The following is a 21,435-nucleotide window of genomic DNA, read 5'->3' as shown; positions in this document are numbered from 1 at the left end:
TTAGAGAGCAGGTTCCAGGCTGTCCCGTCCCCTGTTGTTTTCTTAGTCCAACCACAGCAGGCTTCTGCTGACTGGTCTCTGCAGTTCCACTTCTTGTGTTTCTCTTAGCGCCAACATTGCCGTGCTAGTTCATGGATGTGACTTGAACCATTTCTGCATTAGTGTCCCTGTCAGCGCGGTGTCTTGTGGCCGGGCTTTCCTCCCCGTCTTACTCATTAACCTTTTTGTGTGCTCTGAGTAGTCACAATCCAGTCTGAGTGCAACCTGCCCTCTCTTCCTTGTCCCAGTGTCTCTCATACGGCCTAGCACTCTAATCTCTCTACGTTTCCTTTGGATTTTATTTTTTATTATTTTGGGGCAGCATGTGGGATCTTAGTTCTCTTACCAGGGATCAACCTGGGGTTCTCTGCATTTGGAGTGCAGATTTGTAACCACTGGACAGCCAGGGAAGTCACTCTTTTGGATTTTAGATCCCTGTGACATGTCCCAGTGCTCCTGCTTTGATGCAGTTGTGTCATTATCAGGGAAAATGTGAAAGGTCATATGTTTAGCTCCATTTCTTGACTAGTCATCAATCAACAGATAGTTGTTTTCTACTTATGGTCTTGCCCGATGCTTTACTAAGCATGTCAGGGTAATACAAATGAGTATTACAACCCTTTTCCAAATGGTACTGATAATCTGACTAGAGAGAGAATTACTTCACATAAAATAAGAACAATCATTTTTTTCTACTAAATATGTGGGGCTCTTGAGGGCAGGAGCCCTGTTTACATTCATGCTTGAATTCTTGTGTTTGTAGGTGTTTAAAAAATGGTATGTGGAGAAATGGATGGAAGGACAGGTGTTCAGTTCCTGTTGAGTTAGGGAGTTTACCCAGTATATTTCTCATTTTAACTTCCACAACCAAAGGTTTATGTACTGTTGCTGACATTCCACACCTCTCTGTGCCCCAACTTCCCTTCCTGGGAAACTGAGACCATAACAGGTTTTCTTGCCCAAGGTCTCACAGCTATGAGGTGGTAGGGGCAGGATGAATATATGGTAGGATGGTAAGTGACAGTTCTAAGGAAGAGAAGTTTGTGTTTACTGCCAGTGTCTAGCCCCTAGCCAAAAAGGACATCTCCTTTCCTGTTCATCCTCTTGGCCCTCCAGGCCTCTGGAGAGATCTTCTCTGTCCAGTAACCTGTCATCCCCTTCTTTCCACGGTGTAGGTTGGCTATCAAGCAGGGAGCAATGGCCAGCCCCTTCCCTCGCAGTACATGAACGATCTGGACAGCGCTCTGGTGCCAGTGATCCATGGAGGGGCCTGCCAGCTCAGCGAGGGCCCCATCGTCATGGAACTCATCTTTTATATTCTGGAAAACATCGCGTAGACAGAGAGGACTTCACTGTTTTCTGTTCAGACCTGTTGCAACAGCAGTCATACCCAAATCATTTGCACTTTAGAACTGGAAAATTAAGCTTTTGTTAACACTATTAATGGGGGGTGGGGTGGGAGTGGGGGTTTGGGGGACAGGGGTGGGAAGGGGTGGTGGAGGGACAGATGTTCCATAATTCTAAGTCTTCTATGCATTGTCCACCAAGAGGATCTGGGCAGCTTCTGTTACTGCACAACAGTTATGCTATCCTTGCAGCTAATCCCCTTCTGTTACTGTTTAGACAAGAATTCTGCTCCTCTGTTCTAAGACTTACTTTTGGTCTTGTGCTCAGAAATGCTCAAATGGGTACAGCCATCACCAAGGGTGGGTGGGAGGGCAGAAGGGAAATAAAAAAATGAAGCATCAGTCTTGAACTCTCTATACAGAATTGATGTAAAACGGACAGTTTCACACTGATCTTGTCCCAGATACATTACAGCGACCTCACAAAGTCACATTTAGGTATTTTTTCCCCTAGATTATTCATGAAGTGAATCAAAGAACCAAAGGATTCTCTCTCTTCTATCCAAAGAAGGGCGACTCAGTATAAATGAGGTCACTTGAATAGTAAAGTCAAGTTCAGGTTCTTTCAAGACCTGCCAGACTGAATGACAGACACTGAACTGGACCTTTCTGTGAAAGCTGATAGATTATACCCAAGACGTTTCTAGTTATAATATACACTAGAAGCATTTTATTTATTTTTGGCGTCACCACATGGCTTACAGGATCTTAAGTTTCCTGACCAGGAATTGAATCCTGTGGCTCTGGCAGTGCAAGTGCCAGGTCCTTCCTAACCACTGGACCACCAGGGAGCTCTCTACATTGAAGGTATTGTTAAAAATATTTTATTGAGAAATAATTTAAACTTCCAGGAAAGTGGCAAGTTAAAAAAACAATCTATGTATGCTTTACCCAGATCCACCTGTTATTTACAGATTAACTTGTTTGCTTTATCATCAGTGTTCCTTTCTCTCCTTTTCTCTCCATAAAAAACTGAGGCATTGAGAAGTACATACATTGCATACATCAAAGTCCTTCACCCCTAAGTAGGTTAATGCTTACTTCCTACAAATAAGGGTGTCCTCTCACATCACCGTAGGACAGGCTCCACTTCAGTTTGACACTTTAACCCAGCGTCCTTCCCATCCAGTGAAGCTTCCAGCCTAGATCAGAACATGGTAAGTTTCTGTCATGACTCACTTTTATTTTTTATGTCATTGATATTTTTGCTGAATATAGGTTCTTCCAACTCATTTAACAGAGAATGCCCCATTTTTAATTTGGTTGTTATTTCCTCAGAATTACATGAATTATGCATTCTTGGCCAGAATCCTACCCAAGTGATGGTGTGTCCTCCTTGGGACATCACATCATGGGTCACTTAGATGTATGTCCTTCTGCCCCTCATTGATGATAAATTTTTACCCGGTCAAGGTGTTGTCTGGTTTCTCCACTGGGTATTTCCCCTCTTAGAACAAATAACTGGTTTGTGTAGACACTCTGTGATCATGTGGAGATCTTACTCATTGAAATGTCCCCTTAGATTTAGCACTCTGATGTTTCTTGCCTGAGTTGATCTTTTACTATGATGGCTTCAAGATTTTTCAATTCCAGCGCTTCCTGTTTATCAGTTGCACTTGATTTACCTATAAGCAAACACCCTTCTTTATATATATATATATATATACACATATACATACACACACACACACACACATATACATATATAAAAGTTTAATGCTGGTAAAGAATCCTCCTGCAATGCAGGAGACCTGGGTTTGATCCCTGGGTTGGGAAGATCCCCTGGAGAAGGAAATGCTACCCACTCCAGTATTCTTGCGTGGAGAATTCCATGGACTTCAGTCCATGGGGTTGCAAAGAGTCAGACATGACTGAGCGACTCTCACTTCACTTTTAATGCCCATCGTGTGTGTGTGTGTGTGTGTGTGCATGTGCACGTGTGTGGTGTGTGTGGGTGTGTTTGGTGTGTGTGTGTGTGTGTGTGAGGGTGTGTGTGTGCATGTGCGTGTGTGTGGGTGTGTGTGAGGGTGTGTGTGTGCATGCGGTGTGTTTGTGTGGCTGGGGGAGTGCTGCACTACACAGTATGTGGGATCTTAGTTCCCCAACCAGGGATTGAAATCACATCTCCTACATTGGAAGTATGGAGTCTTAACCCTTGGACTGCCAAGAAAAGTTCCCAAAGCCCTTCTTTCTTATTTACTCATTTAATTAACTTTCATTCTGGACTTGGGATTACTCTTTGAATGGTTCTAATTCATTATTTACGTGAGCTCCCACATCCTTGTGACATGCTCCTGTTTCTTAACACTTCCTTTTCTGGCCTAACAAGATGCCCCAGTGCCATCTTGTGCTTACCCTGCCCCAGCCTTGGAATCAGTTGGGTGTTTTTTTTTGGAGAAGTGGTATTAGAAGGCAAGACTCGGTTTTACCTGTGACATATGTGATGCATGCTGATCATTTTCTCCTTAATGAAAAATTTATTTTAGTCAGACCAAATAGATTTCACAACCCACGGTTTGAAAAACATTGCTCTAGGGCAGCTCACTTCCTCGTCACTGGCATCTTCTAAAACCCCAGACCAAGTAGGAGGCTGGTCCCTCTGCAGTGAAAGGACAGTTCCAAAAATCCCCCAGAAGGTAGTGCAGGCCCAAGACAGCGAGAGGCTGCTCCCCGGCGGCTGGAGCTAGGCCTAGTACTTGGCATTACAGGCTGCGGAGCTCCCTTCAGGTTAGTAGCTGTTTTCTGAGGCCCAAAGGTGTCTGTTGTTTTTGTTTAGTCACTCAGGTCTGTCCGACTCTCGTGACCCCATAGACTAACTCCTCTATCCATGGGATTCTCCAGGCCAGAATACTGGAGGAGTGCCATGCCCCCCTCCAGGGAATCTTCCTGATCCAGGGACTGAACTGCGCTGGGTTCTTCACTGCTGAGCCCCTGGGGAAGCCCAGGGTTTATCCCCCTTCTGTTGGGCCGGAGGGGAGAATCCACATCTACACCTGCTGCTTCAGGGGCTTCGCTGACCGAGGCTGCAGAGGGCTGGGGCTGTAGCCTTCCCCACAGGCTGGGAGCTTCCCACGGAAACGGGTGCCCACTCAACACCAGCTTGTGAGGACCAAGCCCTGGGCTGTCACCCCCTAAACCTGACGGGCACAGGATGCACTTGTTAACAGGGGTAGTAGGAACTTGGGGTCCAACATCCAGCTTGGTCTACATTGGAGCTTCTACAGGAGCTGGCTCTCTTGGTTCTGTCCTATAGGAGTTACCTTTCTTCCTTCTCAGCTGAACAGACCTTGCAGTTGTACATGTTTCTTACAGATCAGTGCAAACCTTTCTAAGAACAGACTCTGTCCTTGCAGAGTCGGGTCCATTCTCAACTGCATAAAATGTCCTTTATATTTAATGAAATCATCTTGTGGAATTGGACATAAGATAGCCAAGGCTAGTTTACTGTTTTCCCTTGTTTCACTTTTGTCTTTATATACTGTATGCTGTATAGAACTGGAAACATCATGTTTCTAAATAAATAAGGCAGATTCTTCTATAATGTAAACTCAGATTGAGATATAGAGATCCTATAATGAGGAATAGAACTGCCATTCTGGTATTACCACATTTTAAAAAAATTACCAAATTCTCACCAAATGCTAGGCAGTGTAGTTTCTCCAGTTTTTTAAAATCAACATGTATCTGAGCACCTACTGGACTCTTGTTGGTCAGTTGCTCAGTCATGTCTGACTCTGCAATGCCAAGAACTGCAGCATGCCAAGCTCCCTTGTCCTCCAGTATCTCCTGGAATTTGCTCAAATTCATGTCCGTTGAGTCAGTGACACTGTTAAACTATCTGCTCCTATCACCACCTTCTCCTCCTGCCCTCAATCTTTCCCAGCATTGGGGTCTTTTCCAATGAGTTGGCTCTTCACATCAGGTGGCCAAAGTATTGGAGCTTCAGCTTCAGCATCAGTCCTTCCAGTAAATATTCAAAGTTCATTTCCTTTATGATTGACTGGTTTCTAGGGCTGTAGATAAATTGAACTTTGCCCTGTTTAAGTTCCCATCTAGTGTCTTCCCTCACCTACACTGGTTCCTGAATGCTGGTAAGCCCAGAATTTCCAACTAAATTTTCTTCTATCATAACTAGTCACTTGGGGAATAATCTATGCATTTAATGCACTTCAGACAATAAGAAATCTGCTGAACACCATTTCTAGCAAAAGTCTGTGATAGTTGTTTGTTTTAATAATAATGCTGAAATAATTTTAGTAATGACGGTAATGGGACTTGGAGGACTATAATGTAGCCAGAAGGGAGAAGGAGCATAAGAGGAATGAGAATGTCCATTTTAGAGTTTGGGAAGCTGAGGCTGAGAAGGGAAGAATCCATCTGTGATGGAACTGAACCAGGTGCAAGCTTCCTGGTGTTGCCTTCTGCCAGTCTCAGCCCCAGAGTTTCATATTCAAAGCAGCTGCCTTAACTTAAGGGATAAATGAGTGTTTAAAAACTGCCCACAAATATTTGTAAAACAAGCACTCAGAAACTGGGAAGCAACAATGTAGGTTTCAGAACAGAACCGTGAGAAAGGAACGTAATAAAATGCATACTAGTCTGCCCTTTAATTGTGAGCAAGACTTCCTGATTCTAAGATAAATTCCTTCCATATTGTATTCAGAAGAAAGTATGTCCTATACAATTGAAAAGAAATTTTAAAATTTAAAAATGATTTGGGTCGTGGCTGGTTCCCAAGTGCCCACAAGTCACTAATCTGCACTGCTGAATTGCTGTATTTGGATAAATCTTAGCACAAGATGAGGCTGGGCAGGCTCCTCCCATGCCAGTGACCCCTGCATGCCTGGGCTACAACAAAGACCTTTTAAGAACCTTAGTTTCTAAGTCCAGTGGGCGGCTTTGCCTTGCCTCTCTCAGCCTGGAGGTTCTGGTTTTCAAAAAGCAAAGGGCAGTAAAGCAGAATGAAATTGAACAGGTTATGATGGGAAATCGTTGAACCACAGAAAAAAACTTGCTATCCGATTTCTAGCAGAGGACTGAGTTTAGACATTCCTAGTACTAGTCGGAAACGTCAAGCCTTCTTAGCACTTACAAACCCTAAGGGAAGACGAGGTTGAGTCTTCTGGTTCCCGCTCTGCTCTGGGCCACCTTATGAGGGCTGACAGCCCTCCTTTTCATTCTAGATGGCTGCTTGTATGACACACAGATATGACTGCATTTAAGTGTTAAGTCTCACATCTATGGAATTTTTAGTAAGTTAAGATTAGCCTTCTAGCTAGACTAGCTTTCTAGCTCTCAGAAGTTATCTGTTGTCCCTGTTGTTACACTATAAGCTCTGCTCTTAAGGGCAGGGAAGTGTGGTCCAGCTGCATCCCAGAAAAAGACGCACACACAAAAGCTCAATCCCAAACTTCTGTGTTTGCAGGACTATAATCATCAGTAAGTTGAATGTATCTGCTTCATGTAGAGCCTTAAAATATTATCTTCAGGAATGCTTTGTTAAACAGTATTTCAAAGAAAGGGGGGAAAAGATGGGGTGTTAAAGTTTATTTTTAAGAGATGTAGACTACTGCAGTTTTGAACATTAAGTCTACTGCAAATATTGATGTAAATCCCTCCATGATCTGCATCTGTTCACAAAAATCAAAGAATTTCTTAGGAAGAAATTTAGGGATTTCCCTAGGTGATTGGATGAAGAGGCAAGGCTTCTCCTGACCTGTCTCTGAAGAGGAAGCCATAACTGCAGTTTCTGTCAATTAACAAATGTTACTGCCACTCTGGCTTTTAAAAAGTGATGGGGTGGGGGTGGTGGGGGGCAGTGACAGGGAGGAGCAGGGCTTTTGTTTAAGACTTTGATGGTTATTTTGTGAGACCGTAAATCCCCAACAATGAATTAGACCTAGTTTCTTAAATAAAATCAGTTACATTCTACATATTTATATATATATAAATTTTTTTTCTTTCTTCCTCAGTTAACAGTCTCAGTCTCAGGTACATGGACCTAACTCAAGATAACCTGCTCTCACTTCCCACCACACAGTCCTGAACAAAATCCCACTGAGAGCGTTGGGAAGCAGGGAGGCTACGGCAGCAGCTGTCAGGAGACAAGGCACAGGCGGGGCTGGGGTCAACTGAGTTGCGGGGGACAGGCGGCTGCTGACCAACTGGAGTCACAGAACCCTGACCTGCCCTATGGGGAGGGGGGTCCGGATCACACTCGCGCTTTCCCATCCCTTACAGTTTTATCTTTTAAAGGCACGTCTAGAAATGGTGCAAATGGGGGCTGGGGCAGGTTGCAAACAGTTGATTCACAGGGGTTAAGGGGTTGGTTACAAGGCTCCATGGCAGAGCAGTGAGGCTGTCCTTGCCCTGCCCGGACAGAGAGGGAGGGGGAAACCCTGGAATCCAGCCTGTTTTGGTGGAGGCCTGGGGAGAGGCCAGCAACGGGAAAGACCAGAGCCGTGGTCAGTAATGCACGTGCTTAACAGGTCTTTGGTACTTGTTTAGCAGCATCTCCTTTATGTACAAAGACTTCTGTAGCCAGCGAAGCCCAGGGGAAAAAGCTGGAGAAGAGTCGCCGGCCTGACTCCACTCTAGCGTTGACCCTCTGTTGCACACGGGCACAGAGCACAGAAGTCTAAACTGCATGAGTATCCAAGTAGGTTTCAGGAAGGGTTTCCTGACAACAACCTGGGAGAGTTAGCTTCCTTCCCCAGTTCTACTGAATATCGTGAACCAGCCTGAGCCCAACCCAACAGTTTTGCCTCTTGGTCTTCCTCACAGATGAGAAATTCCTCGGTTTTCTCCTTAGATATGAGCTGAGTACCGGAAGGGTTCCCATGGGGCCCAGGCAGACGTTCCAAGGGCCCAGAGAGCTGCCCACCTCACAGGCCCCTGGGCTCCAGGACCAGCCAGTTCTCGGTGACCATCTGCACGTCTTGGCCACTCAGAGGCTCCCGCAGCCTCACCTTCACCTCCAGCTTGCCCCCAGTGGGCTTCCTTCCATCCAGGACCTGTGAGGACCGCGGAGAGGGAGATGGTAACTGAGAGGTGGGGCGGGGACCGGCAGCTCCCTGTGTCACAAGGTGAGAAAGAAGCTAAAGTATCCTGCATGTCAATAGAAGAGTCTCCATTTCCAGACAACTCCAACCTCCCGCTGTTTGGGTTCGGTGGTTTTAGGTACGTCTCAGAAAATACATCAATCCAAATAAGCGCCAGTGCTCTGAAATGGAGGTGGGAAGTCTAGAGCCGTGCTTCCTCAGTTTGCCCCACAGTCCCCACGGTAACTCCTAGAAGAAATGCTCTGGCTTTAAGGCACAGCCTGAAAACCACTGAGCCCAAACCCTCGGTTCACAGATGGCATGAGGGACACAGTCACACGGTTCACTGTGCAACAAGATCAGGATATGCCTGCCTTTTCGCCCACCGTGTGCTTCCTCCTGTGCCGGAGACAAGGCAGCTGGCTCTAAAGTCTGACCCACCTCACTGGGGCTGATACAAAGCAGGGCTACAGGCTCTGAAGTCTGACCCACCTCACTGGGGCTGACACAAAGCAGGCCCCCCTTAAGAACAACTCTCCCAAGCAGGCAGAGGCAATGTAACAGGAAAAGCCTCCGTCTGTGAAGGCACCAGCCGAGGTCTGGGCCCGGCTCTGCCAGAGCCCCTTCTCTGTGGATCTCAGTTGCTGTCATCAGGGGCACATCCCTGTGAAATTCAGTGAGTTCAGGGCAGCTTAAGGAGTTGTCTGGGGTGATTCCTAAGCAGACTAGCTGCGTTCTGGTAGGTCCCTCCTTGGAAATACCTTATGAACTTTATGTCCAGAGTTTGTCCTACTTCATCGTGTTGCCACAACTGCCTCAATCAAAGCCTGCTCCCAGATACCTAGGAATTCATGGGTGCCACATGGACAGCCATGATCAGGCCCCTCAAGGGAACATGAACAGCTGAGTGTTGTGGAAAGAGTATAGCTACTTCCTTTCTGACACAATGAAATTTTCTCAGACCCTCTGTATTTCATCATTTGTGAAATGGGAATAGCACATACTCTACAGCACACTTACGGATATTTTAAAATTAACAAGCACCAAAAAACCTACAACAGGGATTCAGTGAATGTTGGCCCTTTTCTGGCCATGTCCTCCAGTTTTCCCACCTTACCTCCACAATCTCTCTGATTTCACACTCATTCTCCAGCCGCTCCAGTTTCAGGTGGGCTGTGCCAACCAGCTTGTCACTTCTGAAGAAGGATCTGGAAAGCCAAGAGTCAGCAGAAGACTGGACTGGGCAAGGACAGCAGAAATGAGCTGGCTAAAACCAGCACAAGAAAACTGAATAGTAGCAGGGGCAGCGGCAGCAACAGAAGCCAATCCTTCCTCCCAGCCCACCTTGGCAGTGTGACCGATGGGCCCTCACCCTTTGTGGAAGATTTCAAACTTGATTCCTTTGTTTTGAATCACTCTCCTGAAGCCCCGGTGGTTTCGGTTGATATTTAGTTTGAAGAGTTGATCAAATTCTGCAAGAGGGGGAGAAGGAGGGACTTGGCTTGCAGGAGATCTCCTGACCAAGTGGAAACTGGCCCACTTGCCTCCACTGTCTTTCTGCCTGCAATTCAGAGTCGCTGCCACCAGAGGGAGGAAGAGCATCCAAATCCTGGCTTTGAAGTTCACCTGTTAGACGTTCTTGTTAGACGCAGATCGGCAAAATGGGAATGGCCTGGAATGTGGAGTCAGGATTCCAGGACTCAAGTCCCATTTCCACCACCTCCGCTTTAAGGTCCTATGCAAATCCCTTTTCCTCTCTGAGCTTCAGCTTCCCCAACTACATTGGAGACGTGGTAGTCATACCTGCCTTTATCTCCCAAGGTAAGCAGACCAAGTAAGATAATAGATCTGAAAGTACTCTGGAAACACAAGTGCTGCAGAGGTTATCAGAGGGTGAGGGGGAGGAGGAAGCAGCCCGCATGTAGGTCCTCACCTGGAGAGTTTGTGTTTTTCACCACAGCTGTTTTGTTTTTTTGAGCCTGGTCCTAAAGCAGTGAGAAGAGAGAAGTCAGGACAGCTTGAAAAAAAACAGATACAGGTCCAGGAGCTCTGGTCTACATCAGTGCTGAGGGAAGGGACCCCGAGAGGGAATGAGACTGAGGGATGAGGAGAAAAAGAGCACAGGGCCTTGGAAGGGAAGATGGAGTTCACAGGACCCTCCTGCTTATTGGAACCTCACCGAATTAGGGTAGTGGAACTCAAACCGCACAAAAGCATCCAAGTCGTCAGGGGTCACCCCTAGGAAGGAGGAGGACGAGTCAGGGTCATGGGCAGTAGCCAGGAGCCCCAGCACTTGACGCAGAGGGAGAGCCACTGCCTCCTCCTGGCCAGGACTGGAGCATCTGGACAAGAGTAGGGGTGGCCCCAGGGCTACCTGGAGGGGCTGGGAGGTTCATTCCCCGGACAACAATCAGATGCATTTCTGTGCTGTTGAGTTCTGCAAAGATCCTAGAGCCAGGAAGCAAGGAAAGCAAAGTGAAGGAGAGCAGTGGGAAAAGGTTCCCTTTTCCAATGCCTGCCTATCTAGCTGGGTGGCGACCAAGAGGAGAGTGGGCCCAGGGAGGCAAAACTTGCCTGAGCAGCAGAGCTGGAGTGAAGGCCTCTTGGTCTGTGACCCTAGTACAGGGCTTCTGCCCCAGCGACCACACAGCTCTGAGCCCCTCCTCACAAGCAGGCACCACATCCTGCCCCTCTCCAGCCCCAGGGCCTATGTCAGGGCCAAGCCCGAGCAGCCTCACTCAAGGGACCTAAGTCTCCACCCCTGGCTCCCAGCCTGTTGCCCAGTCCTGCATGGAGCCACAGTCTCCCTTAGGCTTTGGCACCTCACAGTCTGGAATGTTTTCAACTCAAAGTGGTGGCTAGGAGGGTCGAGGCCTTGAGCCTGGGCCAGCTGCAGGATCTCAAGCTGCTTCTTGCGGTCTTGAGCAAGCTTCTCAAACCTGACAGGAAAAGGTGTGCACATCAGCACGGCAGTGCTCATTTCCTGCTCCCTACCCCACAAGCTGTAGCCCCAGCCTCCTGCACTTACCGGGTGGTCTCAGCCACATTGCCCTGGTGCATGAACTGCTTGGAGAACAGCAGACACTTCTGAAAATGGGGGTCCAGAGTGACTCCGTGGTCCAGAACAGGACCCAGCTAAGTTGGCCTTCAAGGCCTGACTTCTGAAAGCGCCAACCTTCTGTAGCCTCACCCCTCTCCTTCTCCAACATAATAACCCAAGGTCACTGTTCCCAAGTCCCACTGCACTAAGTTTTTGCTGTTTCCTCTACTGGGGATAGCCATTCCCCCAGATTCCCTTAGCAAATTCCTTTTCTTCCTCATCACTTTAGCAACCAGACTTGCAGGCAGCCATTCAGATAGACACACCATCAGATAGACATACATACACTCCTCAAACACTTCTTTCTCCCATCTTCAAAGTAATTCCCCCTGCATTCTGTTGTTTGAACTTCATAGCCCTGCGAGAGGGGTATTAATCATCCTATTTTACAGATAAAGAAAATGTGGTTTAGAGAAGAGAAATTCCTTACCCAAGATCTCACAGCCAGTAAGCTGAAGAGCTAGAATCTGAACCCTGTCTTGCCTCTCACCAAGGGGAGGCTATGGGCACTGGAAGGGGAGGCTATGGGCACTGGAAGGGGAGGACTGACCTCATGTTGCTCCAGAAGCATTTTCTGTAGCTGGGCATACACCTCCTCAGCCTTCTGAGAGAGTCGCAGGTCCTCATGGTGGATCAGGATGAAGTCACCCTCCTCATCCGTTAAGGGTGAAGGTACCTGTCCAGGTCACAAGGCCCCTCAGGGGCCCTCAAGAGTCAAATTATTCCTCTACTGAGCCAAACAGACCAGAAATCTAAGCTAAATGTTTCTCCAGCTTCCAGTAACCTCAATGATGGGAACTCACTGCCTGCCATCCTGTCCCAGTGCTATGCTCTGTCACTGGCCTTGCCCGACCTGGTCACCTCTCACCACAGGCAGGCCCCCGGGCTCTCTTGGGGTCATGGGACAGGGAGACACACAAGCAAAAGAGTTCTCAGCTGTCACCACATCCTATTCAAATCCCATCTCCTCTAAGCAACCTTGTTCACAGTCCTGCTCATCAGGACTGCCACCCACCTCTCTGCCCGAGAAGTCATGCTGCTTAACCAGGCAACACTCACCTTGGAGAGGTCCACGGGGCGGCCAGCTCGCACCTGGGTGATCTGAGCCTCGAGGGATTTGGCCACCCGCAGATGGGCTTTGGCCTGCTCCAGGTCCCGGCCACGCTTGGCCTGCAGGGCTGCCCGCTGGTACTGCAGTTTCCGTGCCTCCAGCAGGGTCAGCTGCTCTCGTGCTGGAGTGGGGGACACAGGTGAAGCCATGCCACCTCTCACCACAGCCTCCCCTCCCTCCCTCTTCTCTGCAGCTCACCAGATGGACTCAGCACCTCCTTAGAACTCGAGGCCTTGGGCTCAGGCAGGGGCCGCGATGAAGGGATGACAGGCTGTGCTGGCTTCTTGGCCACTGGGGCCTGGGCTGGGGGCTCATCCTGCAGGCGCCCAGGAGGCTGTCACAGGGGTTCTGTGACACGGCAGTTCCCTGACTGGGACTCTCTTCATAACACTGTACTCACTCACTGTGTGACCTGAGAGGAATGACTTTCCCTCATGGACCCTAAAGAATCTCAGAACCAGTCTCAAAAGTTCTCTGTGCTAACCTCCCAACGTGAGAGAGTAGGGGGAAGGGGATTGAACTGGGCTCTGAAGTCAGAAAGACCGTGGTCTGAATCCAGCTCTGTTAATTCCTAGCTGGGTGCCCTAGTCCAAGTTTTTTTCTCTATTAAAAAAAAAGCAAAAATATCTACCTTGCTGAGCTTGTTAGTATGGACACCAATGGCTGGGTTTACCCCTTATCGGCTATTTCCCCCTACCAGTCCCTGGAGTCTTGGGCCCTCAGCCAAACCTTGTCCTCATCCTCCTCTTCCTCTACTGGGGCTGTATCCTCTGAGGAGGCCAGTTTCTGGGCAGTTGCTAAAGTAGCTGTCATCATATCCTCCTCAGTAGCCACGGTGGGCTCCAGGCCAGGTATAGGGGGGAATCCTGCAGGAGAAAGACACTGGGAGAGGGTTCAGGGAGCCTTGAGGATGCATCAGGCTGCTGTGGGTCCTGTTAGGGTCTTCTTGGGCATGGCTGGGATGGGTTCCCCCAGGGTGGAGGCTGATGTGTGAGAAATCATTTCTCCCTCCCCTCCATCCTGCTCAGAGGCCTCATGAGCCCCCAGGCCAAACCCCACTCACCTGGAGGAACAGGCAACTCGGCAAAGTCAACCTTCCGCCCTGCCTGGTGGGCCCGAATGGCATCTTGATATTGCTGCAAGAGGAGGGAGGGAGGGACCTATGGTGGGCAGCGGTCACAGGCTCCACTTAGGCAGAGGCAGAAAGAGGAAGATGAAGACAGCAGCCCCAGGAGGAAGGAGAGCCCCTGAGACAGCAAGAGCTCCAGAGACACAGACAAGATGAAGACTCAAAGACCAGGGAGCAGACAGACAGCTGGTCCAAGAGGGAGGCTGTAGCCCACCTTGGCAATGCGCTCATGCATCCGGGCCTTGCGCTCATCCCCACTGCCCCGAGCGTGGGTGCCTGCCTCGCGGTACTTGTTCAGCCTCTGCTGCAGGGCATCCAGCACTGTCTGTGGCTCAGCAGGGGCCACTTGAAAGGAGAAAGGAGACAGCATCAGCTCTGCCTGCCTCCCCGCAGGTCCCCACTCCATAGTGTCCCCAGTCCTACCCGGGGCTGCTGGGATGTCAGAGGCCATCACTGGGTGCATTCGCTCCACTGCCAGGGGTGTATCTGAGGGCGCTGTGGGGGCCTGGGAAGCCTGTGGAAGGGGCTTCAGGTCTGGGGAATCCAGAGCAGAGGTGTAGGTATGGGTAGGGGTGCTTGGCCAGGCCTGGCCCTAGCCTGAGCAGGCTCCCCCCACCACCCTGATACTGACCCTCCGGTGCCGGGGGCATGGCACTCAGGTCCACAGGCTGCCCCTTCTCCAGGGCCTCCAGGACAGCACCAAATCTCTGCAGTAGGAACAAGGTGGGAACATAAGCCAGGGAACCCCAAGAATCTGGGCTGAAACCCCCCCGCAGACCAGTCTCACTGAAACTCGGCCAGGTCATCGCTCACATCTGTGAAATGAGGGGCTAGACACAGCGCCTCTGAAGTAGATGCCATACCTTCCCAACCCTCATGAGTTCTCGGGCACGGTCTAGGTCTCCAGCCCGCTTGGCATTCAGAGCAGCCACTTTGTACTCTCTCTGTCGGGCCAACAGCAGGGCCCGTGGGTCTGGGTCTGAGTCGGGTGGGGCAGAAATACCAGGGCTGCCCAAGAGGCTTGTCTCAGGCTGGGAGGGGTTGTCTATGGAGAAACAAGAGAAAGTATCAAGGTCAAAGAAGGTTTCCAGTGCCTCCAGGTCTGGCTAGCCTGAAAACATCTTAGGGAAGTTGTGACTGACACGGCCACTGACATGGCCACAGACAACGGCAGGATGGGGAGGCAGGCCCCGGGCCCTGACCTTGGGAACTAGGACGGGATCTGACTATCTCCAGATACCTGGCTCCACAGAGGGGGCAGCTGGAGGTTCTGCTTCAGGGCTCCTATCGGTTGTTTCCTGGGAGGCCAAGGGCCTCCTGCCCAAGGCCACTGGAGGCGGGATCTCATCCTCACTGATCTTCCTGCCTTTCTTTACAGCAGCCAGCTGGGACTCCAGTGTCTGAGAGGGAAAAGAACCAGAAACCTAGCCAGCCACCACAGACTGCAGCCTGCCCAAAGACAGGCCAGGGGTCCTTCACCTCCACATTCTGGTGGGAAAGCTTCCCCTCTACTGGACCAAGCTCCTCTGGTGCTTCACCCTCTGCCTTCACTGCCCTCAGCCTCACTCCTCCCAGCCCTGGTGCCCAGCCAAGCCCAACGCACCTTCAGGCCGCGCTCACAGCGCCTGGCTTTGGCTGCTTCGCCTGCCTCCTTAGCACTGGCTGCAGCCTCCCGGTAGTTGCGGATCCGATCCTCCAGCAGGGCCTGCAGCCCCTGGGGCCCTCCAGCCTGTGGATACTTCAGTTCAGGGCCTGGCCACTCCAGGGCTACCTAGGCCCCTGCCACTCCCTCCTTGCAAGGAAGCTACCCCAGAACACGAAGCTCCTGGATTCAAGGAGAAGGAGGGTCTAAAAGCCTCAAGGTGGGAAACAAAGACTCAATGGAGAGGCCAGAGGCCATGTCAGAGGCAAACACAGAGGCAGAGACAATCTGTGGAGGCCGGGAAATGGCTGTGGGGGGCGGTATGGGAGAACAGAGAGGCCTTTGAGGCCGGCAGCCACCAAGGAGTTTCTCGTGCTCAGTCTCGGCTTGGGCAGCTGCTGGAGAAGGGCCCTGGAAAGGGTCATTACTGCAGCATTCCTAGACAAGCTGTGCTCCACGAGTGTCCTACACGGGCACGCAGGCACGAAGGACACAGCCAAAGGCACACTGGAGACTCCAGAACCTACCTGAGCTGCTGGGACTGGGGCTGTCAAAAGAGCTGCCTGCACCGGAGGTTCAATGTTTCCTTCTTCCTTCTCCTCCTCAGGGCCACCCAGGCTGGCTGTCTCATCACCATCCAGGGCCCCAGCCTCCTCATCTGTACCCAGGACCTCCTGCAGCTCTGTCTGGGGAGATACAGGTCCCAAGAGTTTGGAGCCTCATGATCATACCCACGACAGGACCTGAGAATAAAGGACACTCTCCTCCAGCTGTATTTCCCAGCATCACTCACTGTGCCTGAAAATCCCCTTTACCAGAACACTCCTACACCCTTCCAATCTGATCAGGGACAGCCCCCAAAACAGTGAAGCCTCCGTATCTGAGAATCCCCAAGTACAGAGCTCAGATGTCAGGAGACGTCTCACACCGTACAGACAGGACAAGGGCCCAGGAAAGGCAAGGCACTCGCTCAACATCAGCACACAGAGGGACAAACCCAGGCCTCCTCCACAGCTTGACCACAGAGCCCCCCACACCAGCCTGGCAGACGCACCAGCAAGTCTGCATCCTCCTCCAGCCCTTCCTCCTCTTCTTCTTCTTCCACATCCCGCATGCAGTCCGCCGCCAACTTCTCAATGTGGGCCATAGGCAGAGGGGCTGGGGGAAGGGGGTCACAGAGGGTCAGAGCCACACGAAAAGGTTTCCAAGGAGTAGAGGATGGTCTTCAATCCACTGCACTGGCAGATACACCCAGGCAGCTTCCTTCCACAGCCAGAGTCCCACCTCTGCAGGGATACTTTTCCAGGCCCTCCAACAAGCATCAGGCTACTGCCTTCTCAGCCCTTTTACTGTGGCAGTTATTCACAGACATTGCCATCCGTTCCCCCTAACCACACCTTCCATAAATAAAGATTTTTAACCTGTGAGCTTCCCAATGATTCCATAAAATAAGTAATACTGGGAATTCCCTGGCAGTCCAGTGGTTAGAACTCTGTACTTTCACGTCTGAGGATCCAGCCAGGGAACTAAGATCAGATAAGCCACGCAGCACAGGTATCATTCCCCCCACCCCAAAGGTAATATTATCCCCATTTTACATATGAGTAAACTGAGAACTTTATTAATTTTCCTAACATGGCAATCTTGGTAAACAGCAGAGCCAAGATTCAAACCCAGGCTCATCAAACCCAAAGCAGGTTTGCACTGAGAAAGAAGTGATGGCCATGGTTCTCCCAGACCAGTCAGTCCCTTCAGGGTCCTCTCCTTGTCCTCAGCTCAGGGACATGTGGGATGGGAGATGGTTTTCTCTGAGGGTTCCTGGCTCCCTCTGACCTCACCCAACAGGCTTCAGGTCTCTGTCCTCTTCAGGCTGGGGAGGAAGATACCACTTATGCGTTCATTTGATACAATTTCTGTGCACTCATTGTGTGACCAATTCAGTCTGTGCTGAGTCCCTAGCCTATACCAGGCCCAGAGACTCAGACTGTCCAAAGGGAGAGGGTGCAACCCAGGAAGGAGTGAGCTCCCCCCACACAACACACAGTAAGTGAGCACAGCAAGATGGCCTCTCGGTGGGAATGCTGCAGATGGGACATGAATACAGAAGGACCAGGTGATCTGGCTGGCTCCCCGCAGCTGTGACAAAGGCCCCTCCAACCACCTGCCTGAGCCCACCTGGTCCCCGCACCAAGTGTGGCAAACTCACCCTGCCCCCTGGGCGCTGGCTTCCTGCCTGTGGTCCCTGCTTCCCCGGTGAGAGCCAGCAGCTCAGCCTCCAGGTCCCCATCGTCTTCAGTCTCCTCCACCCCCAGCAGCATGTCCTCAGGGCCGAACTCCACAAAGAGCCCGAGCTGAGAGCAGAGAAGGTTTCTTGAGAACTATACAATGAGGAGAGGGGGAGCCCAGACCCAGAGTCAATCCCCAAGAGCTACGCAGCTCCCTGTAGGGCCCAATGTGCAGAAAGGAAACTAAGGAACCGTTACTCCTTGGGACACTTATCTACCTGGTGACTCTACAAAGAACTCCATAAGATCACACTGCCATTACTGTTACTAACAATAACAGCACCAGCTGCCAGGCAGGGTCCCTGGCAGCCTATGTGACTATCTTAGTTTTCAAAATCCTAAGGTAGATCCTTTTTCCTTTTAAATTGTGGTAAAACACACGTAACATGAAAATTACCACCTTAACCATTTTAAAGTGTAGTGTTCAGTGGCATTAAATACATTCACACTGTTGCATAACTGTTATCACCATCTTGCAAAACTGAAACTCTACACCTATTAAACAACTCCCCATTTCCCCTCCGCCCACCCCAAGGGTAACCACTGCTCTACTCTCTGTCTTTATGAGTTTGACTACACTACCGTGGGTCCTATTTTTATCTCCATGTTCAGATGAAACTGAGACAGCCCTGAGAGTGTGGCAGGGCTAGAATTTAAAATAAGGTCTTAAGGGACTTCCCTGGCAGTTCATTGATTAAGACTCCATGCTTCTACTTCAAGGGGAGTAGGTGTGATCTCTGGTCAGGAAACTATAATAAGATCTCACATGCCACAAGTTGCAGCCAAAAAATTTTTAAAATAAATAAAATAAATGAGGTCTTGTGAGTCGAGTCTATGCCCTTTATCCTACCACCTCCCTTACCTGCCTCTTTTAAGACAGTAACAATACGCTAAGAAGTCTCAAATTTGGGCTCAAAAGAAATAAAGGAAGAAGGTGAACATGCAGATCCAATCAGAACACCCTAAATTTTGGTGGTTCCTGAACTCTCTGGATCGTTCACATGGAGGTGGCCATTGCAGGAGGAAGCCTGGGTTGAAACACAAGAAAGTTCAGGCCTTAGCTTCCACATGTGTGTGCCAGGGACTGGTTCACAGGGTCTCCATGGGTTCTGCCAGCTCCAGGAGGCATGGCTCAAAGTCGCTAGACTTAACAAGGAAACCACGCAGGTGACCCAGTTTGCCCAAGTTGTCAGAGACCCTCACCCTCAGACTGACTCAGAAATGAAGGTGAAGGAGGTTACATCCATACCTGCTTGGCAGCTGCCACACCCTGGCCACTGGCCGGAGGGCCCTTCCGAGGTCTTGGCCCTGGCATCTTGACAGCCTGGATACCTGTCTAGTGGGGAGTGGAAGAAACTCAGACGGGAGCAGCTTACAAGCCCCGCCCCCAACAGGTGTGGTTAGTAAACTCCCAACTCAGAGAAAGAAGGCAATGCTTAATATGCTTAACATCCAAGGCTGAAATACCTAAGCTGGAAGTAGAGCACTGAAGCAAGCAACACAGAAGATGGAAGGGAGGGGACCACCTACTAATACCGCTAAGAGGGGAGAGTGGACACAATAAAAAGTCACTGGACTGATTTAATCTGGATTAAACCTAAGAGGTTGAGTGGTGAGTGGCCTAAGAAGGCAGATCAGGGAAGTTAACTCCAGGTTCAGGGAGGGTGTAAGGCTTGGCAGGATTCAGAAAGGCTCTAAAACAGTGCTGGTAAGCATGGCTGCGCTATGTGGCTACTGACGTTTAAATTTAATCCAGTTAAAGCTTCGGTCCTTCAGTTAGTGGCTACCATGGGCCAGCACAAATAATGAACATTTTCATCACTGCAGCAAGTTCTATTGGACAGTTCTGCTCTAGAGAAATCTGACTCGGTATTGATTCTCTCGGAGATCTCACAACCATTTACTGGACCTACTATGTATCAGACCTTGTGCTAGGCACCCGAGGGCAGGAGTGGATGTGACGTGCCCTCAGCTCTCAAAGAACAGTCACAAGGTGGGGAGCCCCTCACCACTGGACAAAACCCAAACAGGGATGTGCCAGGCGCCACGGATGCCCAGGGCCGGCCCTTATCCAGCAGAGAGAGAAAAGGCTTCTTGGAGAAGGTGATGCCTGTGCTGAGTCACGAACATGTTGAGGGGGAGGAAGGGGAATAGGATTCCAAATATAGGGAACAACCTGATAATGGTTCTGAGGTGACAACAGCTTGACTTGCACAGGGCAACTAAACTGGGATTAGTGCGGCATACAGTGTGAGACAAGCGAAACTGAAAATGTTAGCAAGGGGCAAATGAGGAAACTCTGAAGCCTAAAGTAGTTTGGGCACGGTTCTGAAGGCAAAGGACATGAGGGGATGAGGTCGGCGATTCAGAAACATGACCCCTGACTGCAGAAAGGAAGGACGGACGGAAGGAGGGAGAACGCAGGCTGGACACCGAACACCGTGAATCGGTCCCGGCGAAAAGGGGAAAGGCTGAGGGACCGTGAGGGCGGTGTTGGGGAGGGAGAGAAGTGGACCTAATCCAGAATTAGGGGGTACAACCAGCAGGACTCCGAGATTAACTGACTGTGCGCGCACGGGAAGAGGCGCTCAGAGTGACTCCAAGGCGTCAGATTTCAGTGACTTGGGTGTACGGCGGGTGGTCAACTGAACGGGGGACACGAAGTGAGTGGGTCGGCGAGACCCGCCAAGTCTGCGGCTCCGGGGACACCCGGCTGGGAGCAGCGGTGCTGGACCCAGACACAGGCTCTGGAGAGAGGAGGACAGGGAGTGCGCAGGCGAGGCGAAGCCGGCGACCCCACTCCCGCGGCAGGACGCGCCGCCCTGCCCAGCCCTGCCCGGCCGCCTCCATCTCCCCCGCCGTCCCCTCCTCTTCCCTCGCCAGAGAGCGGGTTCGCGGCATACCTCGCGGCAGATCCGAAACCGACCCGGGCCTTCTCCCGCCCGGTACCGCCCAGGCCTCCCGCGGCCCCCGGGCCGCCGAGGCAGCCGTGACAGGAAGCGCCCCCGCGGGAGACGCCTCGCGCTCTAACACGTGACTCCACGGCCGGTGCGGCGCGGATCACGCATGCGCAACGAGAAGCGGGCGTGGCGCTCCAACAGGTGACTCCAAGGGTGGAGTTCTCAGCGCGCAGGCGCCTTCGGGCAGGTAACGCGAAGTTATCTGGGCGGGCCTTTGGGCCGTTCCAGGATGTTCCGCATCTGGAGCAAATGCAGCAGCCTCGCGGTCTGTACTAGCCCATTTATAGGTTTCCCGCCAACCTTCCTCCCTCACTCCCCTTCCCGAGGTTGCCTGGGTGCACGCTCACCTATCTAGCTTCAGGTCCTCGTCCCGCCCCTGTCGGCGCGGAGGGGAGGATGGTGCGGCCACCGCCCTATAGGAGTGATTTCTCTGCCTTACCATCTCTTTCAGTGTCTTTTATAATTTGAGTCTCTAGGGAAAGGGTCTCACAGATTCCTCTTAATCTTGCAGCATCTAAGTTACCTTTTCTAATCAGAAGGCGGGTTTAATCCTTAAGATATGAGAGGCAGTACTCATTGCACCTCTTTATAAAGTCACTTCAGTTTAACACCAAGTTCTTCCTCTCCTACCCTGCAAGTGTGAGGGGGTAGTGTAAGGGGGGATTGGGGGAGAGAAGCTACCTCCTGGAATCTTGCGAATCGTTTCCTCCTGCCTGTCTCCTA

At 50.7% G+C, this 21,435-nt stretch overlaps 2 protein-coding genes across 8 annotated transcripts in view; one reads left to right on the top strand and one right to left on the bottom strand.

The window, feature by feature from the left end:
• Positions 1-2,437, top strand: part of ZFYVE9 (zinc finger FYVE-type containing 9) — a 112,928-nt gene extending 110,491 nt beyond the window's left edge. For all 4 annotated transcript variants that reach the window (XM_020869511.2, XM_020869502.2, XM_020869495.2 and 1 more), the window contains one exon: positions 1,215-2,437. In XM_020869511.2, the coding sequence (XP_020725170.2) occupies positions 1,215-1,376 (162 nt within the window). In that variant the 3' untranslated portion in view covers positions 1,377-2,437. The remainder of the gene's footprint in view (positions 1-1,214) is intronic.
• Positions 2,254-20,782, bottom strand: CC2D1B (coiled-coil and C2 domain containing 1B). Of its 4 annotated transcripts, none has more exons than XM_020869521.2 (25): positions 20,656-20,782; positions 19,002-19,088; positions 17,674-17,818; positions 16,522-16,625; positions 15,995-16,153; positions 15,429-15,554; positions 15,066-15,225; positions 14,689-14,870; positions 14,457-14,532; positions 14,249-14,359; positions 14,040-14,170; positions 13,760-13,832; positions 13,426-13,562; positions 12,895-13,030; positions 12,645-12,817; positions 12,136-12,261; positions 11,514-11,572; positions 11,308-11,424; positions 10,860-10,933; positions 10,665-10,723; positions 10,419-10,470; positions 9,858-9,957; positions 9,603-9,693; positions 8,329-8,458; positions 2,254-3,070 (listed from the first exon to the last, which is right to left on the bottom strand). In XM_020869521.2, exons 2-24 carry the CDS (start codon positions 19,065-19,067, stop codon positions 8,330-8,332), a joined length of 2,586 nt encoding a protein of 861 aa, XP_020725180.2. In that variant the 5' UTR covers positions 19,068-19,088; positions 20,656-20,782; the 3' UTR covers positions 2,254-3,070; position 8,329. The 4 variants fall into 4 exon arrangements, with proteins under 4 accessions (XP_020725180.2, XP_020725198.2, XP_070324257.1 ...); XM_020869539.2 differs by having other exon boundaries at positions 2,254-2,587; XM_070468156.1 differs by lacking the exon at positions 2,254-3,070 and adding an exon at positions 20,318-20,499 and having other exon boundaries at positions 5,644-8,458.
• Positions 20,783-21,435: the final 653 nt, after the last annotated feature.

This window comes from Odocoileus virginianus, chromosome 5 (assembly GCF_023699985.2).
Source record: "Odocoileus virginianus isolate 20LAN1187 ecotype Illinois chromosome 5, Ovbor_1.2, whole genome shotgun sequence".
Taxonomy (NCBI): domain Eukaryota; kingdom Metazoa; phylum Chordata; class Mammalia; order Artiodactyla; family Cervidae; genus Odocoileus; species Odocoileus virginianus.
Note: the sequence above shows the minus strand (reverse complement) of the source record. Positions and strands in the feature narration are given on the sequence as shown.